Source organism: Diceros bicornis, chromosome 28, assembly GCF_020826845.1.
Source record: "Diceros bicornis minor isolate mBicDic1 chromosome 28, mDicBic1.mat.cur, whole genome shotgun sequence".
NCBI lineage: Eukaryota > Metazoa > Chordata > Mammalia > Perissodactyla > Rhinocerotidae > Diceros > Diceros bicornis.
Genome location: NC_080767.1, coordinates 42,592,900 through 42,617,906, shown reverse-complemented (window position 1 = coordinate 42,617,906; position 25,007 = coordinate 42,592,900). Strand labels below are relative to the sequence as shown.

The window sequence follows — 25,007 nt, the reverse complement described above, 5'->3', positions numbered from 1 at the left end:
AGATAAACCAATGGCCGTGACGGATCTCATGGAAAGGTTCCCAGGCACTGTTAGTTTTGTTTACATCTTCAGAGGCAAATTTACCTCTGAATGTTTTGGGTTTACAAATACTGTGTTGAAATCATTAAATGGTAAAAAAATTAATCACCAAAGTCTGGAGGTCCAGGGCCCTGTGCCAGAACCCACCATAAAACAGCTCTAGGCAAACGAAGTTTGGCCTTAAAGGCACCAGCGAGACCACCCGGCTACCCCGTTCTTAACTCTGTTTAGTTCAACAGCGGGCCTTGCAGGTGCTGGACGAAGGGCTCCTTCAGAGATCCCCCTGGAGACTCCGGCCTGAAAGAGGAGACCACCCCTCACACCCCTCCCAGGACGCAGCTCTGCTTTCAGGCCTCCGAGGATAGACAGACCAGGGCGGCCCTCATTCACTTCTCTCTCTTGTCGCCAGACTTACAAACAAAGGGTGCCTATGAAGAATCAAATGGGCCACTGCCCTGTCCACTCCACAAGGCCTCTGGAGTTATTTTTGAAATGCAGCCAAGCCACAAACCTGTCAGCGCCTCCCTCCCCGTGCCCCTCCCGCTCCGCGTCTGCAGTGAAAGCTGCGGCAGGGCACGGAGACACCTGACGGGTCCCCTCCAGCTCGGAGCTGCCTCAGCACCACTGAGGTGATCTCTTGCTTCAGCAGCAACAACCAAGCAGCTGAAAAGCACAGACGCACCGCTGGGGACCAGACCAGCGTCACGGAGCAGCCCGCAGGGAGCGTCTGGAGAGGCCCTGCTCCGGGTCTGCGGCTACATTCAATCGCCCAGCAGCCTCCTGGAGGGAAGGGCTTGGTTTTTCTCCGAATCCCAAAACAAGGCCTAGTGGAACAAGACACGTGGTCCAGTAAACTCCAGATGCAAGTGGCTGGGAAGTTCTGTTCACTGGCCCGGACTGCCCACCCCACTGCTAGACCTAAAAGAATGAAAATATAGAATTCTTTCTGCCATAGGATCTGTAAAAGGCGCCCACTGCGTATGCCAGCAATGAGCAGTCCCACCACACACGCCGGCCTGCCCCTTGCAGGGAGAGCGTCTGTAAAACGAGGACTCGCCGAAGGTGCCATCTGATGTGAAACCAGGCCCAAGGTGTTTATAAAATCCCTGATGTTGAACAGTAAAGCTGCAGGCGGCCTGGGGGGCTGTTTTCCCAGAGGCGCTTCCACGGTCTTGCTAAGTTCTACACGGACGGGTGATGATGCCTGACTTTCCACCGCTTGGACCGCACTCGGAAGAAAAAGTACATCACCATGAGAAACAGGGAGGAGGCCACATAGAGCACGACGCAGAGGCTCATGTCCAGGCTGGAGAAGCCCAGCCCGAGAAAGGGCATGGCTGCCCCCGCCTCCCTGCGGCCCGCGGCCCCGTTCAGACTCTCGAGTTTCAGGTCCAGTCCTTGGTGCAACCCCTCTGACCGGCGAGGTCGGGGAGGCAGCGCGCTGGGCGGATGGAGACTCTTGGCCTGGTCTCCATGCGGCTTCTCTGAGGAAGGGTGGCCCCTCTCCCCATCCTGGCCCTCGGCCGGGGGACCTCCTTCGCTAGCATCTCCCAGGTCCGCGGAATACGTGTCTACGAGGTTGTCGCTGCCGTAGTGCCGCTTCAAGAACAGGAGCACCTGACCTTCGTTCCAGCTGTCCAGGCCCTTAATTTCCTCGTGGCAGGGTGGACAGAGGTCCGGAGTGGGCCAAGGAACCTTTGGAAACTGGGGGTCCTCACTCAGATGGCCTGGGAGGAAGAGGAGGAGGGAGAGCAACATGGAGAGGCCTTTCAGTGACAAGACAAGACAAGACAGTGGACGCACCGTGGCCCCCCGCGGCTGCTCCCAGTACTCCAGCCCGCCTACCACCTGTCCCCTCCACTCACCCCCACGGCAACCTCCCAGGGGCTCTAGACAACGCCCTGCTCCCTCTCCCCTCACTCCCACCTTTCCTGCACAGCTGCCAGCCCTTTTCCCTAAAGCACCCCACATAAATGTTGTGTCTTCCCTTCCACCTCTGGCGGGTTCCTGTGCCCCCAGCAGAGGAAGTGTCTGTACTCAGACACTGCCACTCTCCTGGCCAAACCCTGCTCCAATCCACCCAGCTACTTTGCTTCCAAAATGGGCCATGCCAGGTTCTTACCACTGTACCTTTCACCCTGAGGCCCCTGCTCAATGTGCACCCCATCCTCCTTCCCTAAAGGTGCACCTGAGGCCCACGGCCCACCAAAGCCCCCAGGGGCACCTGCCCCTGGACACTCGCCATCCAGCTGTTTCCACAGCACTTCGGGTACACAATGCCTGTGCTGGCCCCTTCCAGACCCTAAACACCCTTTAAGGGTCTCTAAGAAATATTCCGGGAGTGAGACTTGTCCACTTTAGGAAAAGCTAAGAACTACTGAGGTGCAGGACAAGCAGCCGGCTCCCCATGCTGTCCCGGAGGTCGCAGCGCTGAGCTGGGTCCGTCCCAGCCTGTCCTGCACGTGCAGACGTGTGCTCGTCTCTGTACAAAATGGAACCATACCACACGCACAGGCGTAACTGGATTTGCCCTTCCACCAGCAGTAACAGATCTGCCTCAGTATTCCTGACAACCGTACGGCACCCAACACTGGTTACCACGGTCTATCCAGTCAGTCCCCTGTGGACGGGCAGGTACACAGTTGTGCAATGGACGTCAGCTTTGCATACTGCCTGATAACTTCTAAAAGTGGAATTTGATTCAAAAAGTATCCACATTTTCAAGGCTTTTGATACTTACCGCTCACTGACTCTTTACAAAGGCAGTTCACTTCACTCCCCTCGGCCACACACAAGAGACCATAATTTACCCCTTTCCTATCCCCTCGCCCCTGTTCAATCACTCTCTCCTCTGATCCATACGTACTGATGGAGCGCTGCCCCAGGGAGCACCTGGTGCAATCGGCACCCGTCTGCGTGCAGGCCTGGGGGGCGGGCGGGGCCATACAGCCAGCCTGCACCCAAGCTTGCAGCCCTCACTTCCTGCCTTTCCCCAGTGAGCAGTGACCACCCAGCGCAGGGCCTCTGCCGAGGACACAAGGAGCACACAGGCCCGCCGCACAGGAAGTGCAGCACAGGGCCCGTCTCAGCCCCCAGATCTTCCCGACCTGACCTGGGGACATCTGGCCCTCTCAAAGTGCTTCTCAAAGAAAGCAAAAATGAAGTCACTTTGTCGGTGGGCCTCCGAGGTGCCTGAAACCAGTGGAGACGGTCTACTCCGGCCCATTCACAAGCGAGCGTCTCTCCTCTCTGCTTACTACAGGCCCGGCACTGCGCACGAAGCCGGGAGGGCGACGCGGACCAGCACTGCCCCAGCACTGCCCTCCGCTGGCATCCAGCGGGGGGTTTGGATCCTCTCACACGGAGACGAAGGAAGAGCATGGAGTCAGGAGCTGACACTGGACAGGGAGGCCCAGGTCAGGTCTCGGGGCCTCTGAGGAGTCTGGGCCTCCATCCAGAGGCTGGGGATGGGCTGGAGAACGTATGGACTCTAAGGACTGACACAATTCCATGGGCTGCAGCATAGCGACGCAGGGCCCACGCAGGCCAGGGGCAGGGGCACACAGGGCTCCAGAAAGGGGCAGGCCTGGCTGGAGTCTCATCCGGCTGCCTCCGAGCTGAGTGCGGCTGGGACAGCCAGGTAGACCTCTGTGAGGAGCGAGGGAGGTGGGGGACAGGAGGAGGGAGAAGTCTCTGGACGGGTCACAGCGAAGCATCTTAACCAAGCCGACCGAGATGGACAAGTCCCGGCAGACAGGAAAGGTGCCACTGTCACATGACCCAAGCCCCGGCAGTGGGCTCTCATGCAAAGAAAAACCAATTTCCTTTAGTGCTTCAGTGGTAATATGTTTTTATAATACAGTGGATTAAATAAAAACCAATAGTTTAGTGGCATTTTCTATTCATCTCTACTAAGATTTATTTCTCAGTGGAATTATTTTTAAGCCTAATTTTAATCTGCCACTGATTTAGGAACAGTTTGAATTACTTAACTCTGAGAAAATATATGCACCTTATTTAGTTTTTTTAAATAAAACCACTTTGAGGGGTTTGGTTTATAGTCTGAGAGCAGATTGTAATGACACTAAAATTCCTGACTGAAAATTAATTGTATTTCTAGTTTTCCAGCGTCAAATTTACTCAGGGGCCTAGTGGGCAACCTGAGGGTGTGAGGGGAGAAGGATGCACATCAATTCCCACGCAGCCCAGGAGCCCTGAAGAGACAGAACAATCTGGAAACCCAGGGACACTGCAGCTGGGAATGGCTGCTGTCTATGGCAGCCCTCCGCCAAGGTCGCCATGGTACTAAAGTCTGACCAGGGCAGAGGTCTGGCCGTGAGCCGGGTGTGTGCAAGAAGCCTGGGCACAGTGGGCAGGCAGCATGGCGGCAAAGCTCAGACACCATCGCCTAGCCCATGCCATCCCCACTGCCCGCAGGACACGGTGACGGGGCCGCCCGCCCACATGGCCTCAATCACTGTGCTGGCCCCTCAGCACCCAGGCTCCCGCCACCCAGTGTGGCTTCTGCTCACCTGCCAGGCGGTTGTTTACCAGGTTATGTTTCTTCCACAGCCAGAGAATTGCTTGGTCTGGGGTTTTCACAGAATCCATGGATTCTTTAGCCATTTCCTCAAAATGCTCACCACATTCCTTACAGCCAAAGAAGGTGTGAATGTACCTCCTGATGGTCTGCAGCACTGCCTGGGGGTCGTCTTCAAAACCTGCAGAGGGAACAAACACCTTTGCGTGAGACTGTCTCCATTAGAACCACAGGGCTTGGGTCAGCCTTGGGAGCCAGGAACGCGGTGAGTGCCTGACCTGGGACACGGGACAGCCCTGCCTGTCTGCACAGGGACATGGGAAGGAACCAACACCTCCCCAGACGCCTACTGCAACCAGAAGGTGCCCGCTCACTCTCACAATACTGTGCCAAACACGCACACCTCGAAGAGTAGGCACGTCACCTGTGTCCAGCGTAGGACGTGCCCCAGAACACGCGCTGACAGCCAGGACAAAGAGCAGTGGGCTCCAAGATGCCACAACCCCAAGGAGCCCTCAGAGGGAGGAACTGCACCTTCGCCCAGCCCTCCACCGTCTCAGCCCTCGGCCGCACAACCTAGGAAGCAGGGGCTGTGCCTGGGGGGCCGCCTCCTGGACGCAGTTTCTGGGGCCCAAGCCACCCCCACAGGCTGGTGCCGGGGCAGCAGCGGTGGCTACTCATTCTGAATTTGTAGATGTTTGGTTTTGAAATCCTTGCAAAACACAAGCCCAAGTGTGAACATGCCTTAGGAAGTGCCTCGGGCTTGCTGCCAGCCCCCCTGCTGTGGATGATCTTTCATGAGAGGGGGCAGCGTCGGGGCAGCAAGAGTCACGACCAGTCAGCTGCCAGGTGAGGGCCCGCACTCTTTTTTAAAAGGCTAAACCTCTCCATGTGGGGAGATCTCCAGCACCTACCAGCACACAGACAGTCTCCACTCCCGTACACAGACGCAGTGCTAACGGGACATGGGTGCCTGAGAAGACGCTGCGAATGAGCCCCACACCGAATTTCAAGGAGGCCATCCCCCGACAGCAGAAGGCAGCAGCCAGCGTCACACTGACACGAGGACCCCAGCGCCCCGTTCAGACAACTAATACGAGGGATTGACCGTACAGACAAGAGACCAAGAGATTAAAACAGATTAAATGTTGGCATTAAAAGAAATGCAGCAAGATAATTGGAAAAAAGAAGACGTGCTTTTGAGACTGAATCCGTCTTAATCAGCAGCAGGCCTCCCCAGTGATCTCTCTTCACACAGCATGGCCCGAGGCTTCTCGGGGTTTTCCTCCCGAGGGCAATGCTCCCTCCATAGGCCCTGGAGCCAGAGCCCTGGGCGAACTTTCCGCATCCGTCATTAACCTTGGTGGCCCTCGTTCATTTCCTCACGGAAGGCCCAGACTGAGGACCGCCAGCTTCTCCTCGGCCCTGAGTGTGTTCAAGGGCAGCCGGGCGGCGCCCAGGGTGGGAGCCAGCACACACAGCCTAAGCACACGCTGCTGGCTGGGCCCCTGGCCCCTCAACACGGCTCGTCTGCCCCCTCTCGCCAGCCGGCAGATCTTGGGCCGACATCTGCCACGCATCACTGGGTAATCCTCCTTTTCTGGTTCCCCAGCAAACCGAGGCACACTCGGGGCCACCCTAATCTTTAAAGTGGACAAGAAGCATAAACGTCTACCTGTGGGGATTAGAGGACGCGGCAGGCTTTTTAGCCGATGGGGTTTAAACACGCCGTAAGGAGAGGAAAACCTTCCAAGACATAATCCGGCGGCCTCGGCCTGACCCAATTCTTTTGGCAGGAGACGTACTCCTCGGATATTGCTTCAATTTACGCCGATAAAGGGAAAGAATGCTGAAGATCTTTGTGTGTGCTTTATCATCCTGCTGCCTTTACGACCTCAGGAGACTGGCGTCAGTTCTGTCACATCTTCATAGAACACCCTGGTCACCACCTCCTTCCCTGGCTGCCACCGTAATGCCCTTGAAGTGCTCGTCCTTCCCTCAGCAGAACCCCCCGGGAAACACCAGGTTTCCGTAACTAGGGCTCATGTTTGAGAAGTGGGTTCTGATGGCCTGGTTTGCGTTAAATCAGGCAGTGTCAATGTTCTGGTTTCACTGTCTGTTTGGGAGCTCTGACGTTTCTCCTGAAAAACACGCTGCTGTTTTTTCTGCATGATTCTTAAAGTAACTTGTGGGTCAAAGCCCCCCTCCCCCAACAGGACCCCTGGGAAGCAGAAAGCCAAGGTCCCCTTAAGGAGAGCCGGGTGGGGAGGAGTCCCAAGGACAGCCACACGCCTCTTTTGAAATGTGGCTTTGCCGCTTTGGACAGGTGGACTCTATTTCTCCACCGTGAATCTGGGCTGGACGAGACCTACATGACCAACAGGACACAGTGGGAGTGATGCCATGTGCCCCTCGCCCCAGCTGGGGCCTCGAGAGGTCCTTCCTGACTGTGGTGTTGCCCCCGGGGGGTAGGGGAGAAGAGGGCGGCCTGCAGAGTCTGACCTGGGAGTCTAGACCAATTGGCTGTGGCCACACGAGCGAGCCTCCTGGGGCAGACAGAAGAGCCGCCCAGCTGAGCCCCAGAACCGTGAGCATGTCCGGTGGCGGCTGTTCTGAGCCACAGCATTTTGGAGTAGTTTGTTACACCGTAAAAGAGAACTGTGAGAGAATTTTACAATTTTACTAGAAAGAATATTGGTGTGTGTGAGTCAAAACACTCCACTTTCGACTTAATACAAACATTAGTGACCCTGAATGAGCTAAAAACAAGTACAAGATAAGCCGTTCTTCCCGAGGCTGCAGGGGCCTGCTTCAACTGTGCACAGCCCAAGTGGATACAAACCCAACACTTTCTTAGTGTCTCGTGCAGGAAATAAAACATGACAATGCTGATTGCGCTATGTCCTGATAACTGAAATGATGAAACCCAGCTCACAGTTCTGTAGTTCTAACCTCTTGCAGCAGGCAGCCTGAGACGGCCCCGTGGTCCCCCTCCCTCTGTGAGCAGTCTGGGCTCACTGCCAACGCCAGGCCTCACACCCAGAAGGACGCCCCTCACTCGCTTGCTCCAGTGGAGCGGGCTGCTGTGGTGCGAGCCTCCCACGGCGAGGCCACAGGGTGAGGCACTGAGGCTGGCCTCTGGCCAACAGCCAACAAGGGCTGGGATCCAGCCGCCACCTTGAGAGTGAGCACGGGGGGGCGCTCTTTCCAGTCCAGCCTTCAGATGAGGCCCAGCCCTGGCCAACTCCTTGCCTGAGGCTCGCCAGAGCCCTGAAGCAGAGGACCCTGTTAAGCCACATCTGAGCTCCCAACCCACAGGCACTGTGAGACATCCATGTGCGTTGTTGTAAGCTCCTAAGTTTTAGAGTGATTTGTTACCCAACAATAGATACTAATACACCTCTCCAAATATGTTTCACTTATTCTCATGTTTTTAAAGCAAAATAAAGAAGCGCATACACTGCAGAGGAACTCTTGGCCAGTGTCCTCATTCCTCCCTATGATTTATTTCCTGCAGCTCAGCCGTGCACACTTCTCACTCAGGGAGATGGGCACTCACGCTCCAGCATCCAGCGCCCGTGCAGGGCCCACAGACTCCTGAAGAGATGCTCACTCTATGCTCCTCAGCTCCCCAGGGGCACCCTCACGACATGCTGCCTCACACACAGCAGAACAAGCCTGCACGTGTGCTTCTGACGGCACCTGGAGGCTCCCGTGTAAGCGTGTCCGGTGGACTAACGGCGCCCCACCACGCAGGATGGGTTACCTGTGTCGTCCAGCGCCTCTGGGTGGGCCCCAGCCTCCACAGTCAGAGTATGGAACAACTTCCAGAGCGAACACGTGTAACCCCTCAACTCTGGTCGGCTCCCCTGACATCCAACCCACTTTATGTGACTAGGAAGGAACAGTCCAGAAATCTAAAAAAAAAAAAAAGGGAAAAGTAAGAGACAATTGAACTGTTAAAATTAAAAACAGTTGGTGAAGGTCCTCTATCTTCACTGGGTGGTGGTGACACAGGGCGTTTATCAAATTTGCAGCTGGACAATTGATCAGTAAATTTAAACTCAGTAGCAAACAAACGAGCAGAGAACGTCTATTTTACTACCGGCGCTCTCAGAATGCGGGAGCGCAGCCTGTTCTTTCCAGTGTCTGGGGAGAAGGCAAGAGTTCGTCTGTATCTTGAGAAATTAGCACTAGGAAACACAAGAACACCCACCTTTTCTCTTAGATTAGGATCAGTTATGATGAAATTCATAGGAGAAGACCAATGAAATAGAAATAAAACTTTAAAACTTCCAACTGCAAACGCTTCTCAGCCAGAATGAGTGATGGCCTTCATTTGACAAGCAGCAAGTCAGGGCCGCACACAGTGCTCACAGCTCAGGAGACCAAGGCCCTGAGCGCTCGGGGTCACGGACACCTCGATGAGCCGTCCCGGCCGCTCTGGGATGCCCCGGCGGGCTGACCATCGAAGGGCTACCCGCAGTTGGGTCTGACGTGCTCTATCCTGGCACCCCCCCCCCCCCCCCCCCGCTCTGAGCCCAGTCCACGTGCTCCCACGTGGGCCCTGCCTGTGCTGGAGGACGCTGCGACGACCTCAAGCTCGGACTGGCGGTGGAGAAGACCAAGGCAAGAAGCCCCCACCACTCGTTTCTCCGAGGCAGACAGCAACGAGGCCGCGAGAGCACAGCACAACAGCCCGCCATGCCCCTGCGAGACGGCGAGCGCTGACCGTGCCGACGTCTCGACAAGCGTGACGCCGGTTTACTTCTGGTGAGTAAACTCGCCGGGTGGCCACAGGTGCCACCGAGCCGGCCGGAGGAAGGAGCTCCGAGGCCCTCCCCTGCCAGCACCCAGCCTGTGGCAGCCCCAGCAGGGCTCCCACACTTCTTATTGAACACATTATTAGCTTTTTAGGTGTAAAATTTAGCTGAGTTTACTAAAAAAAAATTTTTTTTTTTTTTAAAGAGCGAACTGTAGACTTTATTTTTTTATTTATTTATTTTTTAAATTTATTTTTTGTGAGGAAGATCAGCCCTGAGCTAACATCCGTTGCCAACCCTCCTCTTCTTGTTGAGGAAGACCGGCCCAGGGCTAACATCCGCGCCCATCTTCCTCTACTTTATATGGGACGCCGCCACAGCACGGCTTGACAAGTGGTGCCTTGGTCCACGACCGGGATCCGAACCTGCGAACCCAGGGCCTCCGAATGAGAACTTAACCACCACGCCCCCAGGCTGGCCCCTAAAAATTTAAATAATAAAAAAAAAGCCCTACAGTGCTAGAATGCTTGAGAAAACCACCTATTCTCTCTGTAGGACGGTTGTCACAGCTCGTTTCTGCTCAACTGTGCTGAAACTGAGGGCTTCCGTATGATGGTGACAGCACTACAGAGGAGGGACCGGATGTGAAGTCGTCATGGAAATGGGGACGCTGAAAATTGCTGGGCCATCACGTGGAGGGTAACGAGGGCCTGTGAGGCTGCGGGCATGAAGGTGTCTGCCACGCTGTTGGGCCAGGAGGCAGGTCCACACGCACTCACAGCTTCCTCTCCCCACGTGCTGCGTCGGGGCCCAGCAGGTCAGTTACAGAGAACAATGAGAGCAGGAGGGGCTGGGCTCACCCGCATTTTGTTGTTGACCAGGTCGACGACGGCATTGTAGGGGATCCTGTCCAGGGGGAGGTTGGCCAGCCACTCCTGCAGCGTCTCCAACAGCTTCCTCACTGGCGGCCGGCCGGGGAACAGCTGAGCGAGGAAGGACCACATCAGAGACCATTCAGGCCAAGTGCCACTCACGGCGCAGCCGTCCCCGGGACAGAGACCAGGCCCCGCCCTGACACTGACCACCAGGGCTGGTGGGAGGAAATGTCTCCCATTTCCCCCCATTTTCGGGGGGAGGGGGCTGTCTCTGGAGGAACTGGAATTTCTCCAGAAGACAGAGGGGTACTTGAGGTGCTGGCTGCAGGGTGGGCTTCTGGCCAACCCTTCCAGGAACTTGAGCCAGAGCCCCTTCCTCCAGCCTCTTTCTTCGGCATCTCGCCCACCCGCTCAGCACAGCGCCGATGGCTGCCTGTCCCCACGCCAGGTAGCCACTTCACAGTGACAGAGGACACGCCACACTGTGCCTTATTTATCACGCTGTCAAGGGCATTGTGGTCCTTTCTGAAATCACTGCCTACTTACTTATTCCGTATTCCTCATGGTAATTTATGCTAATCTGCCTGCTGCATACACTCTCGCCCTCCGCCTCCTGCCCGTCTCTGGCTGTGTAACTACTTGGAAAAGGTGTGCACACTACTGAGGATTTTATGCAGAAAGGGGCGACCTGCTGGCTCACTGACTGTGCACACTCGTGCTGTGCTAGCTATGCAGCTGGCCGCGCAGCAGCAGCCCGGACAAGCATCGAGCTCAGTGATCCCGAGGTACCGTGGCCCTTCTGGGAGGAACTTCAATTAGGTGTTGCCTATTAAGTGTGCAAAATGAAGGCTGCCGAAAAAGCTTCCAAAAACCTGAGCCAAAGCCTCACTAATCACGATACTAAAATAAACAGAGCAGAACCATCACGTTTTCAATCCTATAACGTCTTTTCTTCCCTACACAGATTACAAATTACCACTAAACCTACCAGCATTTATTTTTACCAGCATTTGATTTAAAGTTTAAGTAAACTTTAGACAAATTATGAAGTCATCCGGACTCACAGAGCTTTTGCAGCACGTGTGTACAACTGCATTGTTACCCTAACCGAAATGAGGGTAAAGGAGAGAGAGAGCTCCTCCGCGGAGGGCAGCTCTCATCTACTCTCAGCTGGAGACTCGAGTGCAGCCCGGGGGATCACACGAGGGACAGATTAGCAGGCACTTTCTTTCTTTTTTGTTTTTTGTGAGGAGAACAGTCCTGTGCTAATATCTGCCAATCCTCCTGTTTTTGCTGAGGAAGACTGGCCCCGGGCTAACATCCGTGCCCACCTTCCTCCACTTTATATGGGACACGGCCACAGCATGGTTTGCCAAGCAGTGCGTCAGTGCGCGCCCGGGATCCGAACCAGCGAACCCCGGGCCACCGCAGCGGAGCGCGCGCACTTAACCACTTGTGCCACCCGGCCGGCCCCTAGCAGGCACTTTCTTAAAGGAATGAGGACAGCTGGAGATTTCTGAACTCTGACAGCATGAGGGGGTAAAAACCCGTCTAGACGATTTTCATCTCTTCATTTGAAATATATCACGAGACTCATTCCTTTAAACATTAATTCTATCTCCTTCATTTTCTTAAAAAATCCTACTATATAAGTAAACTCTGACTATCCACAGTGCTGAAAGTGAATTATTGTATGAGGGACCTTTCATCTGGCAAGAGAAATCTTTCTTTTTTTTCTGAGGAAGATTGGCCCTGAGCTAACATCTGTGCTCGTCTTCCTCTATTTTGTATATGGGACGCTGCCACAGCGTGGCTTGATGAGCAGTGCGTAGGTCTGCACCCAGGATCCAAACATGCAAACGCTGGGCCGCCGGAACAGAGTGCGTGAACTTAACCACTACACTACCGGGCTGGCCCAAGAGAAATCTTTTAATTAAGCCTCCTCATCTCTTAGATAACAAGTAATTCAGGTCTCGGCGTTATAACCGAGGCCACTAAAGCAAATATTTCTCCTGTGGCCAGCAGCAGGAGCAAAGGGCCCGGTTCCCAGGCCACTGTGACTGACAGGGTGGGGGCAGGACTGGGGGCTGGGCTATCCCAGAGGTCAGAAAGCAGAAGGGCCACGGCTGGGTCCAGACAGGCCTGCTAGGGCCAACAAGACAAGGGGTCAGGTCCATCCCCAGGGAAGCTTCCTGCTGCTCTGCCCAAGATAAGAATCCTGGGCCAAGAAAAAGACAATACGCCATGGAATATTAGCCCCGGAGCCAAGAGTTCTTGGGGGGAATGTGACCCTGACAGCCTCTCATCTCTAAACTTTAGTTAACACTCGAGCCATCCACCTGCTCCCTCTACTGCTCAGGGTGGAAGTGCCAGCCCGGCCCACCCACGAGCTCCTGTCTAACATGACAGATTCCAGTGGACAACGATGGCCATCACCCTCCCTAACACCCCCTGCACCCTCCCTGAGGGAGCTGTCTGTCCAGCATCTCTCCTCCAACCCCTCGCCCAGACGCGCCTCTCCTCCTCCACTCACAGTCACCCACGACCATTGGCACGTGCCCCCGTCACACCACGCCAAGTCAAGCTCCTTCCAACCCCGTGCCGCCCCTGGACAGTCCCTGCCCCTCACCTGAGGACAGCAGCGCCTCAGGCCTTCCCAATAGGTGCCCAGATCTCAGCCTTCTGCTCAACACCCTGCCCTCCCCACCACGCAGGGCTCAGAACAGGGTCAGGCACCCAGCAGGCATCTGTAACTGTGGCCAAATGAATCCCAGCGCAGGCCTCCAGAGCTGAGAAAGCACACCCACTAACTGAGGTCGGCGAATTCCCCACACACTGGGGGAGCAAACCTCCCGAGCATCTGCTCTGTGGAGCCGAGCCCCCAGCCCGGCCCAGAGCCCGCGCACCTTGGCAGCGACAGTCACAAAGTCCTTGAGGGTTTTCAGCTCGGCCCCGGCCAGGGACTTGTGGGCAGCCAGCTCCACTCGCAGGAGGTAGTGCAGCCCCGACTCGAGGTCTGCCGTGTACAGTTTCGACCTAAGATGAAACACTACAAAGTCAGGTGAAAATCCACCTTTCTCTTTACGTAAATACCCCTCCTCTCACTCCTACCCCAGAGGGACCCCACTCCCCACAGGGAGACAACGGCGATAATTCCTGAATGGCCAACAGTTCGGCGGTGGGTTCTGAATGAATCGACCCTGCCAACGAGCCCGGCCTGCAGCCCTCCACATCCCGCCCCATGGACGCCACACACGGTGGCTCCCCAGGGGCAGTGTGAGCCCAGGAGGAGTACTTGCCTGTCAAATTCTCTCCAAACCACAACTGCAGAACTGTCTTCGTGTGGTTTTTCAGGCAATGCAAGTGATTTTTTCCTCACATCCGGCAACGACTTCAAGTAAGAGGAAAAGAACGATCGGAGAGGCTTCCCACTGTGAGAAAGGGGAGGGCAAGGCGGGCTCAGAGCCGCTCCAGGGCCCAGGCCATCTCTGCAGGGGTCACCCCGTCACCCACGTCACCAGGCTGAGAACAGCCCCCCTCCACAATTTAGGGGAGTTACTCAGACCTCCCCCTCATTCATTCTTTGGCATTTATGACAGGTAATGTGAGCAGGGGGGCGGGGTGGCGGCAAAGCCCGGGTCTCAGGGAGCTGGCCCTCTACCTGAGAAGGTGAGACAAACCCACAAATAACACCTGAGTTACAGCTGTGGTAAGTACTATGATTCATTTTCGTCCATGGGACACTAAGATGGTTTGTAAAGCTGATCTGAGCATCCGCCAGTATCAGTTTTATTCAAACTGTGGGTTTGAACATGCCTCAGAGCCATCACCCAGCCAGCTCTGAGTGGGACATCTGGAAGTCGGGGCCGGGGGAGGAGATGGGGGCATCCTGATGGCCCCTCAACTGGATCGGGGGGCGCAGCCTGAGGGTGTGTGAGGGCCGTTACAGCGCACTCCCAGTGTAGCTCGGGGTCATCAAAAGCATCCAGAGCTCATGTTCATTCCCAAAGAGAGGACACAGCAGTGTTGTTGGTAAAGACATCAACATCGTTTTATAAGAAGTTGTACAGATGACACTTTTAACATAAAACAAGCATTTTTCTTCGAAACAAAATCGCAGTGTGTTCCGGGAAGCCCCGTTGAGTGCCATGGCCGCCTCGGCTACAGGCCTGGGGGCCCCGGTATGCTGGCCAGGTGCTTCAAGCGCCCTAACGAACTTCACCGCAGAGCGTGACACCAGGGGGCCCAGCTCCAGAAACCTCCTTGCTAACCCTGAAGTCGATTTGTTTCTTCCTTTTTTTGTGAGGAAGATCAGCCCTGAGCTAACATCCATGCCAATCCTCCTCTTTTTGCTGAGGAAGACTGGCCCTGGGCTAACATCCATGCCCATCTTCCTCTACTTTATATGTGACGCCTCCACAGCATGGCTTGACAAGCGGCGCATCAGTGCGTGCCCAGGATCCAAACCAGCGAACCCAGGGCCACCAAAGCAGAGCGCGCGTACTTAACCACTGTGCCAACCGCTGTGCCACTGGGCTGGCCCCTCAATCTGTTTGTTTTTTTTTTGGGGGGGGGGGCAGGTCAGCCCTGAGCTAACATCCAATGCCAATCCTCCTCTTTTTGCCGAGGAAGACTGGCCCTGGGCTAACATCTGTGCCCATCTTCCTCTACTTTATATGTGACGCCTCCACAATATGGCTTGACAAGCAGTGCATCGGTGCGCGCCTGGGATCTGAACCTGGGAACCCCAGGCCACCAAAGTGGAGCGCGAGCACTTAACTGCTGCCCCGCCGGGCCAGCCCCTCAATCTGTTTTTTAAGAACAGCAATATACCTAAGGAACGGGGCGTGTTTGAGGCTTCAGGGTAGGGCATCCTCAGTGCCCAGTTAAACTTTCCAGAAGCTGAAACAGAAGCCTGGGGTGGGAGGAAACTCGTCCTGTCTTCTCACTGCTGTGTCCCCAGCACACGGTGACTCCCCAGAACTGCTGAGTAAACACATGCTGTGTTGGCATGAGGCCTCCAGGCCAGTGGGCTACATGGGGACCACCTGGGCAGGGCAGGCCTTCTCCACTGTAAAGAGATGGGACCAGGGCAGACACCACAGGCTTCAGGACATCGCCTAACCTCCTCATCTGTTACGCTTCCCCCAACCTTAATCCAAGCTGTCTACTTTTTAGTCTGCGCCCCATGCAGAGGCAAATGGCATCCGGACGGTTTCTGTTGGCCTTAGCAAGGAGAGCAGAACGTGAGGGGCCTGGAGCCAGAGCCCATCCGCCCCACCTCTCATTCTGGAGCAAGGGAGGGAGCACACTGGGCTGCCCCGACACACAGACTGGACCAATATCCAGCCCGGGGGCGCCCCACACCTGGAGAGGTTTCCCAGATCCCACCAGGTGTCACAAACACTCCTTGAGCCCAACCACACTTACATGTTAATTAATCCGTGTGACCCATTTGGGTAAATCAAGTAACATGAAGGAACAGAGGTAACACCAAGTTTCTCCAGAAAGGCTTTCTCCACACTCAGTGCTCTCTTCACCACGACGTTCTCATATGGAATCAGGTCCAAAATCACCTGGACAACGAGAAATAACGTCACCTGCTCGGTGGACAGCAGTGTTCTCAGCAACTAGTGTGGTGACAAAGGAGCACGCTTACAGAAACGAGAAATACCATCATTCGGAACAAATCTACATTTGTCTTCTCTATAATCCAGGCCATCATTTATAGCTTAATTTTTATTGCACTTTAAGGCAAATGAATGAGACACAGGCCATGGGCAGAAACTACAATCTCATGTAGTAGTCGTACAGACTAGCCAAGAAAACGAGTGTCAATGAATTTGATGGTGCTTTTAAGTCAGCACATCCTCCACAAAACCGACAGTCATTAGGCAAGTGCGTTCACTGCCACGTGTCCACGTGGGGCCTCGCCCCAGCCCTGAGCTTCCCCTTGATGCATGTGTCCTGCACCAGGCGGTATGTGCCCTGAACCTGGGAGGCTAACAGCACCCTAGACAGCAGCAGGGCCCTGGTCAGCCGGCTGAAGTGCCAGCAGGCTCCAGGCTGGCCGTTCCTTCCCTCAGGACCTGCCCGTCTGGTCCTGTTTAGGCTGAAGGTGCAGTGACGGGGTCTCTGTGGCAGAGGACCCACAGGAGTGGCATCTCAGGAGCTAGACCAGAGTGAAAGACGACCCGCAAACCCCACGTGCGCCACCAAGATAATCAGGCGCAGAACCTGCTTCTCTTGACTTCTCTTAGAAGCAACGGAACCAGCCGTGTCCTGAACAGGGGTGTCTGCTGAAAGTGTGGACCAGGCACCCGGGCACAGCAGCCACTGGGACTCTTGTAAACTTAGAGCCAAGCACGCTCAAGCCCGGCTGCAGAGCAGCCTCCTGGGGCCTGTGCGCGTGAGGGCAGCACCCGAGAGCGCAAGGGAGAGAGGCAGCCTTGGGAGAGTGGGAGGGTCATGCGAGAACTCTGCGTCCCGATGCTGGTGGCTCCTCTGGCCTCCAATGAGAATCCTGGTCAGCCAGAGAAGGCGGCACGATGTCACCACCAAGCCCAGAGGGTGTGGGGCGACGCAGCGAGATGGTCAGATGGCTGACATCCACGGCCTCCTGCTCATGCACGCATCAACAAAAGGGCCCACGGGAGCACAGTGCCGCCTGCCTGCGCTCCCAGGCTCACGGGTGACGGGGCGAAAGCGGCAGCCAGTGCTGAGGACGCAGTTCCCCGAGGAGCCATCTCCTCTCGACTCGCAGACGACCGGGGAGTCAGGGAACTCCTCTCATCCGTCCCCATATCTGGTACCGGATTCTACTGAGACTCTGCCAAAGGCAAAGGCTTCAGACCCACACGTGAAATGATAGCAGGACAAAGTTTCATGATAGAAACAACATCATACAGAAGCTTGGATTCAGCAAAAAGTTGCGAGTTCAGAACAGAGCAGAGGAAAAACATTGCTAGGAATGCAGAATAGAAAGCAGCCTCGCGGAGAGCCTCCTGTGTGCTCCCTCTCGGCCCCACGCGGAGGACGAGGGCGCACTCACAGGCCCGTTTCTGCTTTACGCTTGCAGGCGCACCCCCACTCTCAGTCTCCTCTGTACACCAGTGAATTCGCTGAATAGCACAAACTACAATTCCAAGAATTAACGAGAACTAACAAAACACGTGAACACAAGTCAGGTGGAAGCAGCTGCTGCTGCCCAGGAACCTAACTGCAGACCCGACAGGGACCCCATCACGTGGTCAGCTGGGAGAAGATGCAGACACAGTACCTCACGTCCAACGTAGGAGCTGTTGCCTTCAAATAAAACCGCCACGTAACGGCCATCACGGTTGTCAAGGAGGGAAAGAACGTCACTGGGCCTTTTAAGAGGAAAAAAAGCTTTTAGTGCTTTTAAGAACGTGAGCTGGCCATCGCAGACCAGAATCCACAGCAGTTCAGGCAAATCTATATTTTACAAAACTAAATTCACCTTGTAATGTGCCACTTTTTTCGAGAACTACGCACCGAATAGGGTCCAAAGATGGGCAGGCAGGAGGCCTGTTTCTGTCAGTGTGGTTCTGCAGGAAATCGATCATCGTTCGTCTCACCGTTTGCAGCTCTCGGTCGGGCCCTGCGGGGAAGCACGCCACGATCACAGCCACATCTGCCGTGCTGAGCACCCACGCCCCGAGGGCCCCAGAGGGCCCAGCACGGGCACACGGCCCCACTCAGGGAACCCCAGCAGGGTGCGCCAACGTCGTCAACAGTGCGCGGTACAGACAGTGGTGGGTTCACACAACAGGAGACGACACGGCCAGGAGGGTGGGAACGCATGGGATTCAGGGACACACGGCAATGGGGATGAATGTCACACCCGGCGTGGAGACAAAGGGGCCAGACAAGCTTCGAGTCCATCTACACTAAGTTCAGGAACAGGCAAACGACCTCTGATGCATGAAGAACAGTTGTCACCCGCAGGCTGACGTCTGTGTACTGGCCACCGGTGGGCTCGTTCCTAAAAATTCACCGGGTGTGCCCGTGTGATGTGGGCACTTCTCCAAACGTTTTTTTCAATAAAAAACTTTACTTAAAAAAAGAAAATTCACCACTGTATTTGCCAAAGAAGGCAAAGCACAGAATAAAAAGTTCTCGGTGAAACTATGAATGCTTGAATTCTTAAAGGAAGGACAGGTAGGACGGTGCTGATGCAAACATGCTGAAGTTGGGGGTGGGGACAGACCACATTGAGTGAGTTTTCTAGTCTCCTGAAACCATTTTTACTGTAACAGGTTTATGAGGTGAATCTAAGAGCATAGAATATAATGCTTATGTCCTTACCTTTAAAATTTTCTCCAGTTGTAAAGTCCTTTGTAAATGCTTTAAAATACTAAGAGGAAAAACACAACAAATAAGAAACAGCCTTGCCTGGTGTCTGTGTAAATGTTTAATCTTTAAGCAACAAAATGACCATCATCTTAAAAACAAAGCGTCAGTCCATTTCCTCCAGAAAGGTTAGAGTAACTGATGACGAGCCACGTTTCTATGTGTGTCTGTGATATTCATGTTTCCCACCAGATTCACGAGTGGGTGGTTAGTACCAATCAGAATTCCGTAATTTACATTTTCTAACTCAACAGGGCTAGAACCACAAGGACGGTGCCCTCCCTGTGCTGGTGCTAAATGCGTCCTGATGGTCAGCTCTCACAACAGGGAGGGATTCCAGGGAGGACGACAGACCCTCTCAAGGATCTCTGAGCACAACAGGAGGATTGATGTTGAAATTAAAAACTTTCTTCATGGGGCTGGCCCCGTGGCTTAGGGGTTAGGTGTGCACGCTCTGCTGCTGGCGGCCCGGGTTCGGATCCTGGGGCGCACCGACGCACCGCTTCTCTGGCCATGCTGAGGCCGCGTCCCGCATACAGCAACTAGAAGGCTGTGCAACTATGACATACAACTATCTACTGGGACTTTGGGGGAAAAAAATAAATAAATAAAAATTAAAAAAAAAAAATCATTAAAAAATAAAAAAAAATAAAAACTTTCTTCATGAAAAGACACATTAAAGACAGTTACAAACTGGGTGAAGACTTTCCCAATACTCACGACTGAAATAAAGGTGAGAGTTGAGAACATGCAAAGGGTTCTGTAAACTATAAGAAAACACAAACAGCCCAAGAGGAAAACAGGCAAACACAAAGAGACATTTCACAGATGGGGTGACACACAGGACACAGACACAGAAGATGTGGTCACTATCACAGTCAGCAGGGATGGTTCGTGTGCCCTGCGGCCCAGCGGCTGCAGTCCAGGCCCTGCCCACGGGGAACTCCTGCCACGGACACAGGAGACACGTGTGAAAGTGCTCACGCCGCCGAAGCCTGGGGCAGCCCAGGTGCCCAGCAGGGAGAGGGGACAGGAACTCGAGCTACCGTGACACAAGGGGAGATCACTAGGCAACTAAAACCAACAAGCCACAGCCACACCCAACGGTGCTGGTGGTTCTGTGAGAGAGACGGCCCAGGCTTACACACAGCACAGCACCCTGTGCCTACAGTCAAAACAAAGTAGAACAGGAATACATTCGATGCGATAAAACTCTTGGACAAGTGACACAGGACTCAAGGGGAGGGTCCCTCTGGTGGGGCTGGGCCACCAGGCAGGTCAGAGTGCGTGGTCTGTGTAGGCGACAGATGCACAGCTGCCTTTGCGACAGTCACGGCCCAGCTCAACAGAGAGTGGGGAGCATGGATGCTGCACCACACGGAGCACAGGATTCCAGGGCTGATGGGGGGACGGGTCGCAGAGCTTCCTAAGGGATGCCTTCCAGAGGCACTGCGTTCTTTCTGAGATGGAAATGTCATCGTGAGGCGCTCGTGTGAAGGCATGTGACCCACACGTGCACAGACAGACATTCATGTGGTTCTTCCCGACCATCCACGGATCCCTGTTTACCCTCTGCCCCCTGGTGGAAGAAACGGGTACAAACCTTTCTTAGGGGCAGACCCAGCAAGCAGGCCGGTGTCACACCAGCACCGGACGGATCACCCCACGTGTGGAGCACCGAGGGGGGCCAGTCTCACACAGGCCACACGCGTGGGAGACACAGGGGCATTGAGGCCTTAGACCAGGGCCCCAACAGCACCTCCCGATCGTTCCCACACCCACTGGGTATGCAGGCTGTCACCTTGCTGGCTGTAAGTGGGGCTGTGTGCGTGCGTGTACAGTCCCACGGCGACTTACACACCCAACAGGGTGGAATGAAGAAAGTGACCCTTTGCAAACAGAAATTCCTACTAACTTTCAAGAAGCACGCCCAAAATGCTAAAAATGTAGGAATTACATATGTGGTGAATTTCAACTTAAAAGCAGCCCCTCGAGAAGAAAGGTGGGCACAGATGACAAGGCGGTCAGGGGAAGGAGCCTGCCCAGAGAGGGCAGGATGGCACTCACCCGGAAGGTGGGGTAGAAGTGGATGTCGTAGGCTCGGCACACCTCGTGGTTCTTTTCCTCCGCACAGTCCAGGGCGGCGACTCGGACGGCAGCAGCCCAGTCTGAAACGCAGGAGCACGGCCTTCAGCGTGGCAGGCGCTGGGCTGGCCCCCTGCAGCCCCACGCCCCACAGGCCCCAGCCCAGGCCCGAATCCACGTGGGCCACCAGTCCACACCCCCCTTCAGGTCATCAATTAAGCCCCTCCATGCACAGGACACCCCTGTGTCAAGGCGGAGAAGAGAACGGAACTTCAGCCAACGAGACGGATGTGTCTCCAGCGCTGATGATAACACGGGGAACTGATTTCTGCTGAACTTGCAAATCGCTCCACAGCCTCCGAGGCTGCGGTCTCCTAATGAAGCGACCTGCTGACAGATGACAGCGCTGGAACAGCAGGGCTGTCAGCGCCTGCGGCCAGCCCTCGGCAGGGACACCAGGGGAGCACGTGCAGATGAATCGGATGCAGTCTGGCTGCGCAGCCGGAACATCCCCACGCACTCATTCAAGTGAGTCCGCACTGGCAGCATCCGACCACTGGTCTCTCAAGTCAAAGACGCTGGTGTGTAACAACACGAGGAAGTGGCTTCTAACACTTTCCCAAGACGCCACCCACAAACCCTCGAACGCTGCTGCCATTCTTGCAAACAGAAAAGGAGCCATTTTAAATATCTGTTTTTTCCCATCTTGAAAGTTTTTACTTATGGAAAATTTCCAACATACAAAAAAAATAGAGATAATAATATAACACCCCCAGGTGTCCCTCATCTCAGTACCAAGAGTGCCCGGCTCACGGTGAACTGGTCTCCCCCAATCACCCCCGAAAAACTGTCCAAGCAGACCTCAGACCACGGTCACTTCTTACTCGCCAGCCTGCGCCTCCAAAGGCGCATTGCTTCTTTCCCAGCACAAGCACACCGCCACTGTCACACCAACATGCTCGCCAAGAGCAACAGATGGCCGGTCAGGACTCGAATCTCCCTAACTGTCTCATTTTCACTTAAACAGTTAGTCTGAATTGGTCCAAATAAGGCCGGCTCGTTGCGACGGGCAGACACGTCGGCATTCACTTGTCAAAGAACTCGGGTCCCTTGTCCTGTGGGCTCCGGCTGTCTGGATTTTCTGTAAACTTCTGTACCTAGATCTAGACTTGCGTCTGACTCTTTTGGGAAGATTACTTCCCAGGTGGCGTGGTGTGCTTCCGTCAGGAGGTGGGCGACCTCTGGCTGCCTCCCTCCTTACTGACCGCCCACCTCTGCATTAATTCCTGAAGACAGCAGCCAGACGGTGGCGGCTCATCTCATCCCCGCTTCACTAACGGGCTGGGACGCTTCTGCACAGGGGAACCTTTGCTCACAGTGACCCTGAGGCGCAGTTCATACAGGAAAGGTAAGTGCTAGGCTCATCCCTTTAGTCACCGCCAATTTTAAAGGAAGCGTTTCCCCAACATCCTCCAAGGGTGACTAGCGAGGTTTTCTCTTTTCCTGGCTCCTCGCTCGCAGGAGACGGCCTAAGGAAGCAGGATAGACAGCAGTGTGGTGGCCTTGGAGAGACATGAGCAGCAGAGCACACAGCAGGAGCCAGCAGGCAGGGGAAGGGGGCCACTCCCGGGACCAGGCGAGTGCCGCTCACCTTCTTCTGCAGCTAAGTGACTTCTGGGTGGGAGCTCACAACCGTCTGTCACTGAGACATTGAGGAGGCTCTTCACTGCCCTGCGTTCCGACACACCACTGGTCTAAACCAGTAATGGGGCTACAAATCATGTAGAAAGAGTTTTCTCTGAGTACTAGCTATGATCTAAAATTTCAGAGGTTATATTAAAAACATGTCTGGGGGGGGCTGGCCCCGTGGCTTAGCGGTTGGGTGCGCACGCTCCGCTGCTGGCGGCCCGGGTTCGGATCCCGGGCACACGCTGACGCACCGCTTTTCCGGCCGTGCTGGGGCAGCATCCCACATGCAGCAGCTGGAAGGATGTGCAACTGTGACATGCAGCTGTCTACTGGGGCTTTGGGGAGAAAGAGGAAAAAAAATAGGAGGAGGATTGACAATAGATGTTGGCTCAGGGCCCGTCTTCCTTGGCAAAAAGAGGAGGATTGGCATGGATGATAGCTCAGGGGTGATCTTCCTCACACACAAAAACAAACATGTCTGGAAGGAGAGAGAAAATATTGACCATCACTAGATACTGTACAAATATGAAGGGGTGTGTGTGCGTGTGTGTGTGTGTGTATACACACCACTTTTGCTTTAAAATGCATGCCTTTCTCCTCTGTAATTATAAAAAATATTTACCAATATTAATATAATGCAAAGGATCAAGTGAAAAAACCCCAAAGCTGTCTTTCACAATCAACGACCACATACTGTTCCACTTACATGGCCTCAGTGAAACCAATTCGTGTCCCGAGGCCACTGTAAAGGGTGGAAAACACGGCCACAGAGCGCTCCTGCCTCGCAGGTCACATCCCTCTGGAGTCCCAGGTGACAGAGAACTGAGGAAGGACAGTTAATGCTCCATCCAGGTGTGCAGCAGATGGCACAGGCGCCAAGTGCTGCGCTTCACAGAGGCACCTTCCACTCGACCGCTCCGGCCGCTCTGCTGGTGGCCTTTCCGAGCCTGTCATCCTAGCTTCTCATCCCATTCATCTTGCCAAAGCGGCTCATTGGTGCCACCCCTTCCCTGGCTCATTAACACATGGCTTCATCGTTTACTGGGACTTTCCAAGACACACTTTCATTTCAGGCTTAAAAAAAACACCCCACTGCCCAGAAAGAGTATGTAAGAAAACGAGAAACCGCCCCAAGAGCTGACACTGTGCGTGCACCACGGTCACAGGGAAGTAACCACGCCGGCCCAGAGGCAGAAGAGAACAGAGACGCTCTCTACAGTTGGTTGTCAGAGGGGAACTCAGTCCTACTTTTTTGTTTCTCAGATTTCTCTTAATAAGTATGTGTTATTTATAAAAATAAATGTAAAGACAGTCTAATCTCCAGGGTACTTGTGGAGACCGTGTACGGTGCACCGTTCACCGCAGGCCGTGTGTTCTGTTTCTGTTTCCACCTTCCTGGAGGTCCGAGTGCGAGGAGGCCCGGCACAGCACCCGGCCACACAGACACTGGTGTTCACGACGCTGCAGGTGAAGTGATGCTGGACAAAATCTGACCCCAGCCAGGGCAACCTCTTTTTAATAACCCTCTTGAGTCTAACACAGCACTAGAGAAAGCGTGGACGCATTGGTCCCAAAGGTGGCTGGCAGGAATGGCTGTCAGCCCTGTGTTACTGGCTTCGTAACCCCGGATGCAGCACTCCAGGCACTGTTAGCCCGTTCCAGGAGAACTGCAGGCTCCAGCGGCTCTCCTGCACCTCCACCCCAGGCTTGGCCCGCAGGTCTAGATCAGAGCACGGCCTCGACACTGCCCCCTGTTCCCGGGCCCCAGTTCAGCCACCCCGCCACCATGACTGTCACCCTCAACAGTCACTTTGATGACACGGTCCCTCACACACGGGCCCAGCTCTCAGCACACAGGATGACGTGCGTGTTTCCCTGGGCGGCAGCCAGCAGCTGGGACTTGCAAACCTCCACCAAACTCACCTCATCACTGACTCTTCGAGCTGCTCTGTCTTTCCTGCTAGACTTCAAATTCCCCGAGGGCCACATATCTGCCAGTTGTTCCCACCTACTGTTCTTCCATGATAAGAAAGGACACATTCAAGTCAAGATTTAACTATGTGATTCTTAAAATCCTATTGGAGGGTGTCCAGCCCTCCACGAGGCTTGCACATCTGGAGGTGTGTCCTCGGGACCTGTCATCAGCTGCAGCGCTCCCCGACTTGCACTCTCCTCTCTCTCTCTCCCTCACCCCTGAGCCAGGTCCGCGTGCACTCCTACCCCGAGACCTTTGCACCTGTTCTTCCTTGGGCGGAGCACTCCTTCCTCTCACCTGTACTTGGCTGCTTTTTCTAAACACTTTCAACACAAATGTCACCTCCTTGGAGGGCCTTCCCTGACTCCCTACCAGGCACAGTTACAACAGCAAGAAAACCTCCCCACCAGTCTTACTTCCAAAACAGAGTAAGTTTACCAAGTTTTCTTACCAAGTAACCCACCGCAGGAGTCTGCCTGGTGATGGAGGTGGGACATCACGGATGAGGAGCTGAGGAACGTGCCCCAGGCTCAGAGTCCGCTGGAGGTTCCAGAGCCTGTCGCCCGCCGTCACAGCCACGCAGAGCAGACGCCAGTAACAGTGTGGTCCAGGGAGGCGTGCACTTTCATCAAAGTGTTGTGAGTGTCTAATCAGAATATTCTCCTCCC

General features: G+C 54.7%; 1 protein-coding gene across 1 annotated transcript in view; it reads right to left on the bottom strand.

The window, feature by feature from the left end:
• Positions 1-778: 778 nt before the first annotated feature.
• The window catches only part of QSOX2 (quiescin sulfhydryl oxidase 2), a 35,456-nt gene continuing 11,227 nt past the window's right edge, over positions 779-25,007 (bottom strand). Inside the window, exons 2-12 of the mRNA XM_058524500.1 lie at positions 20,658-20,758; positions 18,546-18,594; positions 17,733-17,838; positions 17,497-17,587; positions 15,648-15,793; positions 13,517-13,648; positions 13,124-13,253; positions 10,203-10,325; positions 8,346-8,496; positions 4,572-4,760; positions 779-1,766 (exon numbers count right to left, since the gene is read on the bottom strand). Of these exons, the coding sequence (XP_058380483.1) occupies positions 1,222-1,766; positions 4,572-4,760; positions 8,346-8,496; positions 10,203-10,325; positions 13,124-13,253; positions 13,517-13,648; positions 15,648-15,793; positions 17,497-17,587; positions 17,733-17,838; positions 18,546-18,594; positions 20,658-20,758 (1,763 nt within the window). The 3' untranslated portion in view covers positions 779-1,221. The remainder of the gene's footprint in view (positions 1,767-4,571; positions 4,761-8,345; positions 8,497-10,202; positions 10,326-13,123; positions 13,254-13,516; positions 13,649-15,647; positions 15,794-17,496; positions 17,588-17,732; positions 17,839-18,545; positions 18,595-20,657; positions 20,759-25,007) is intronic.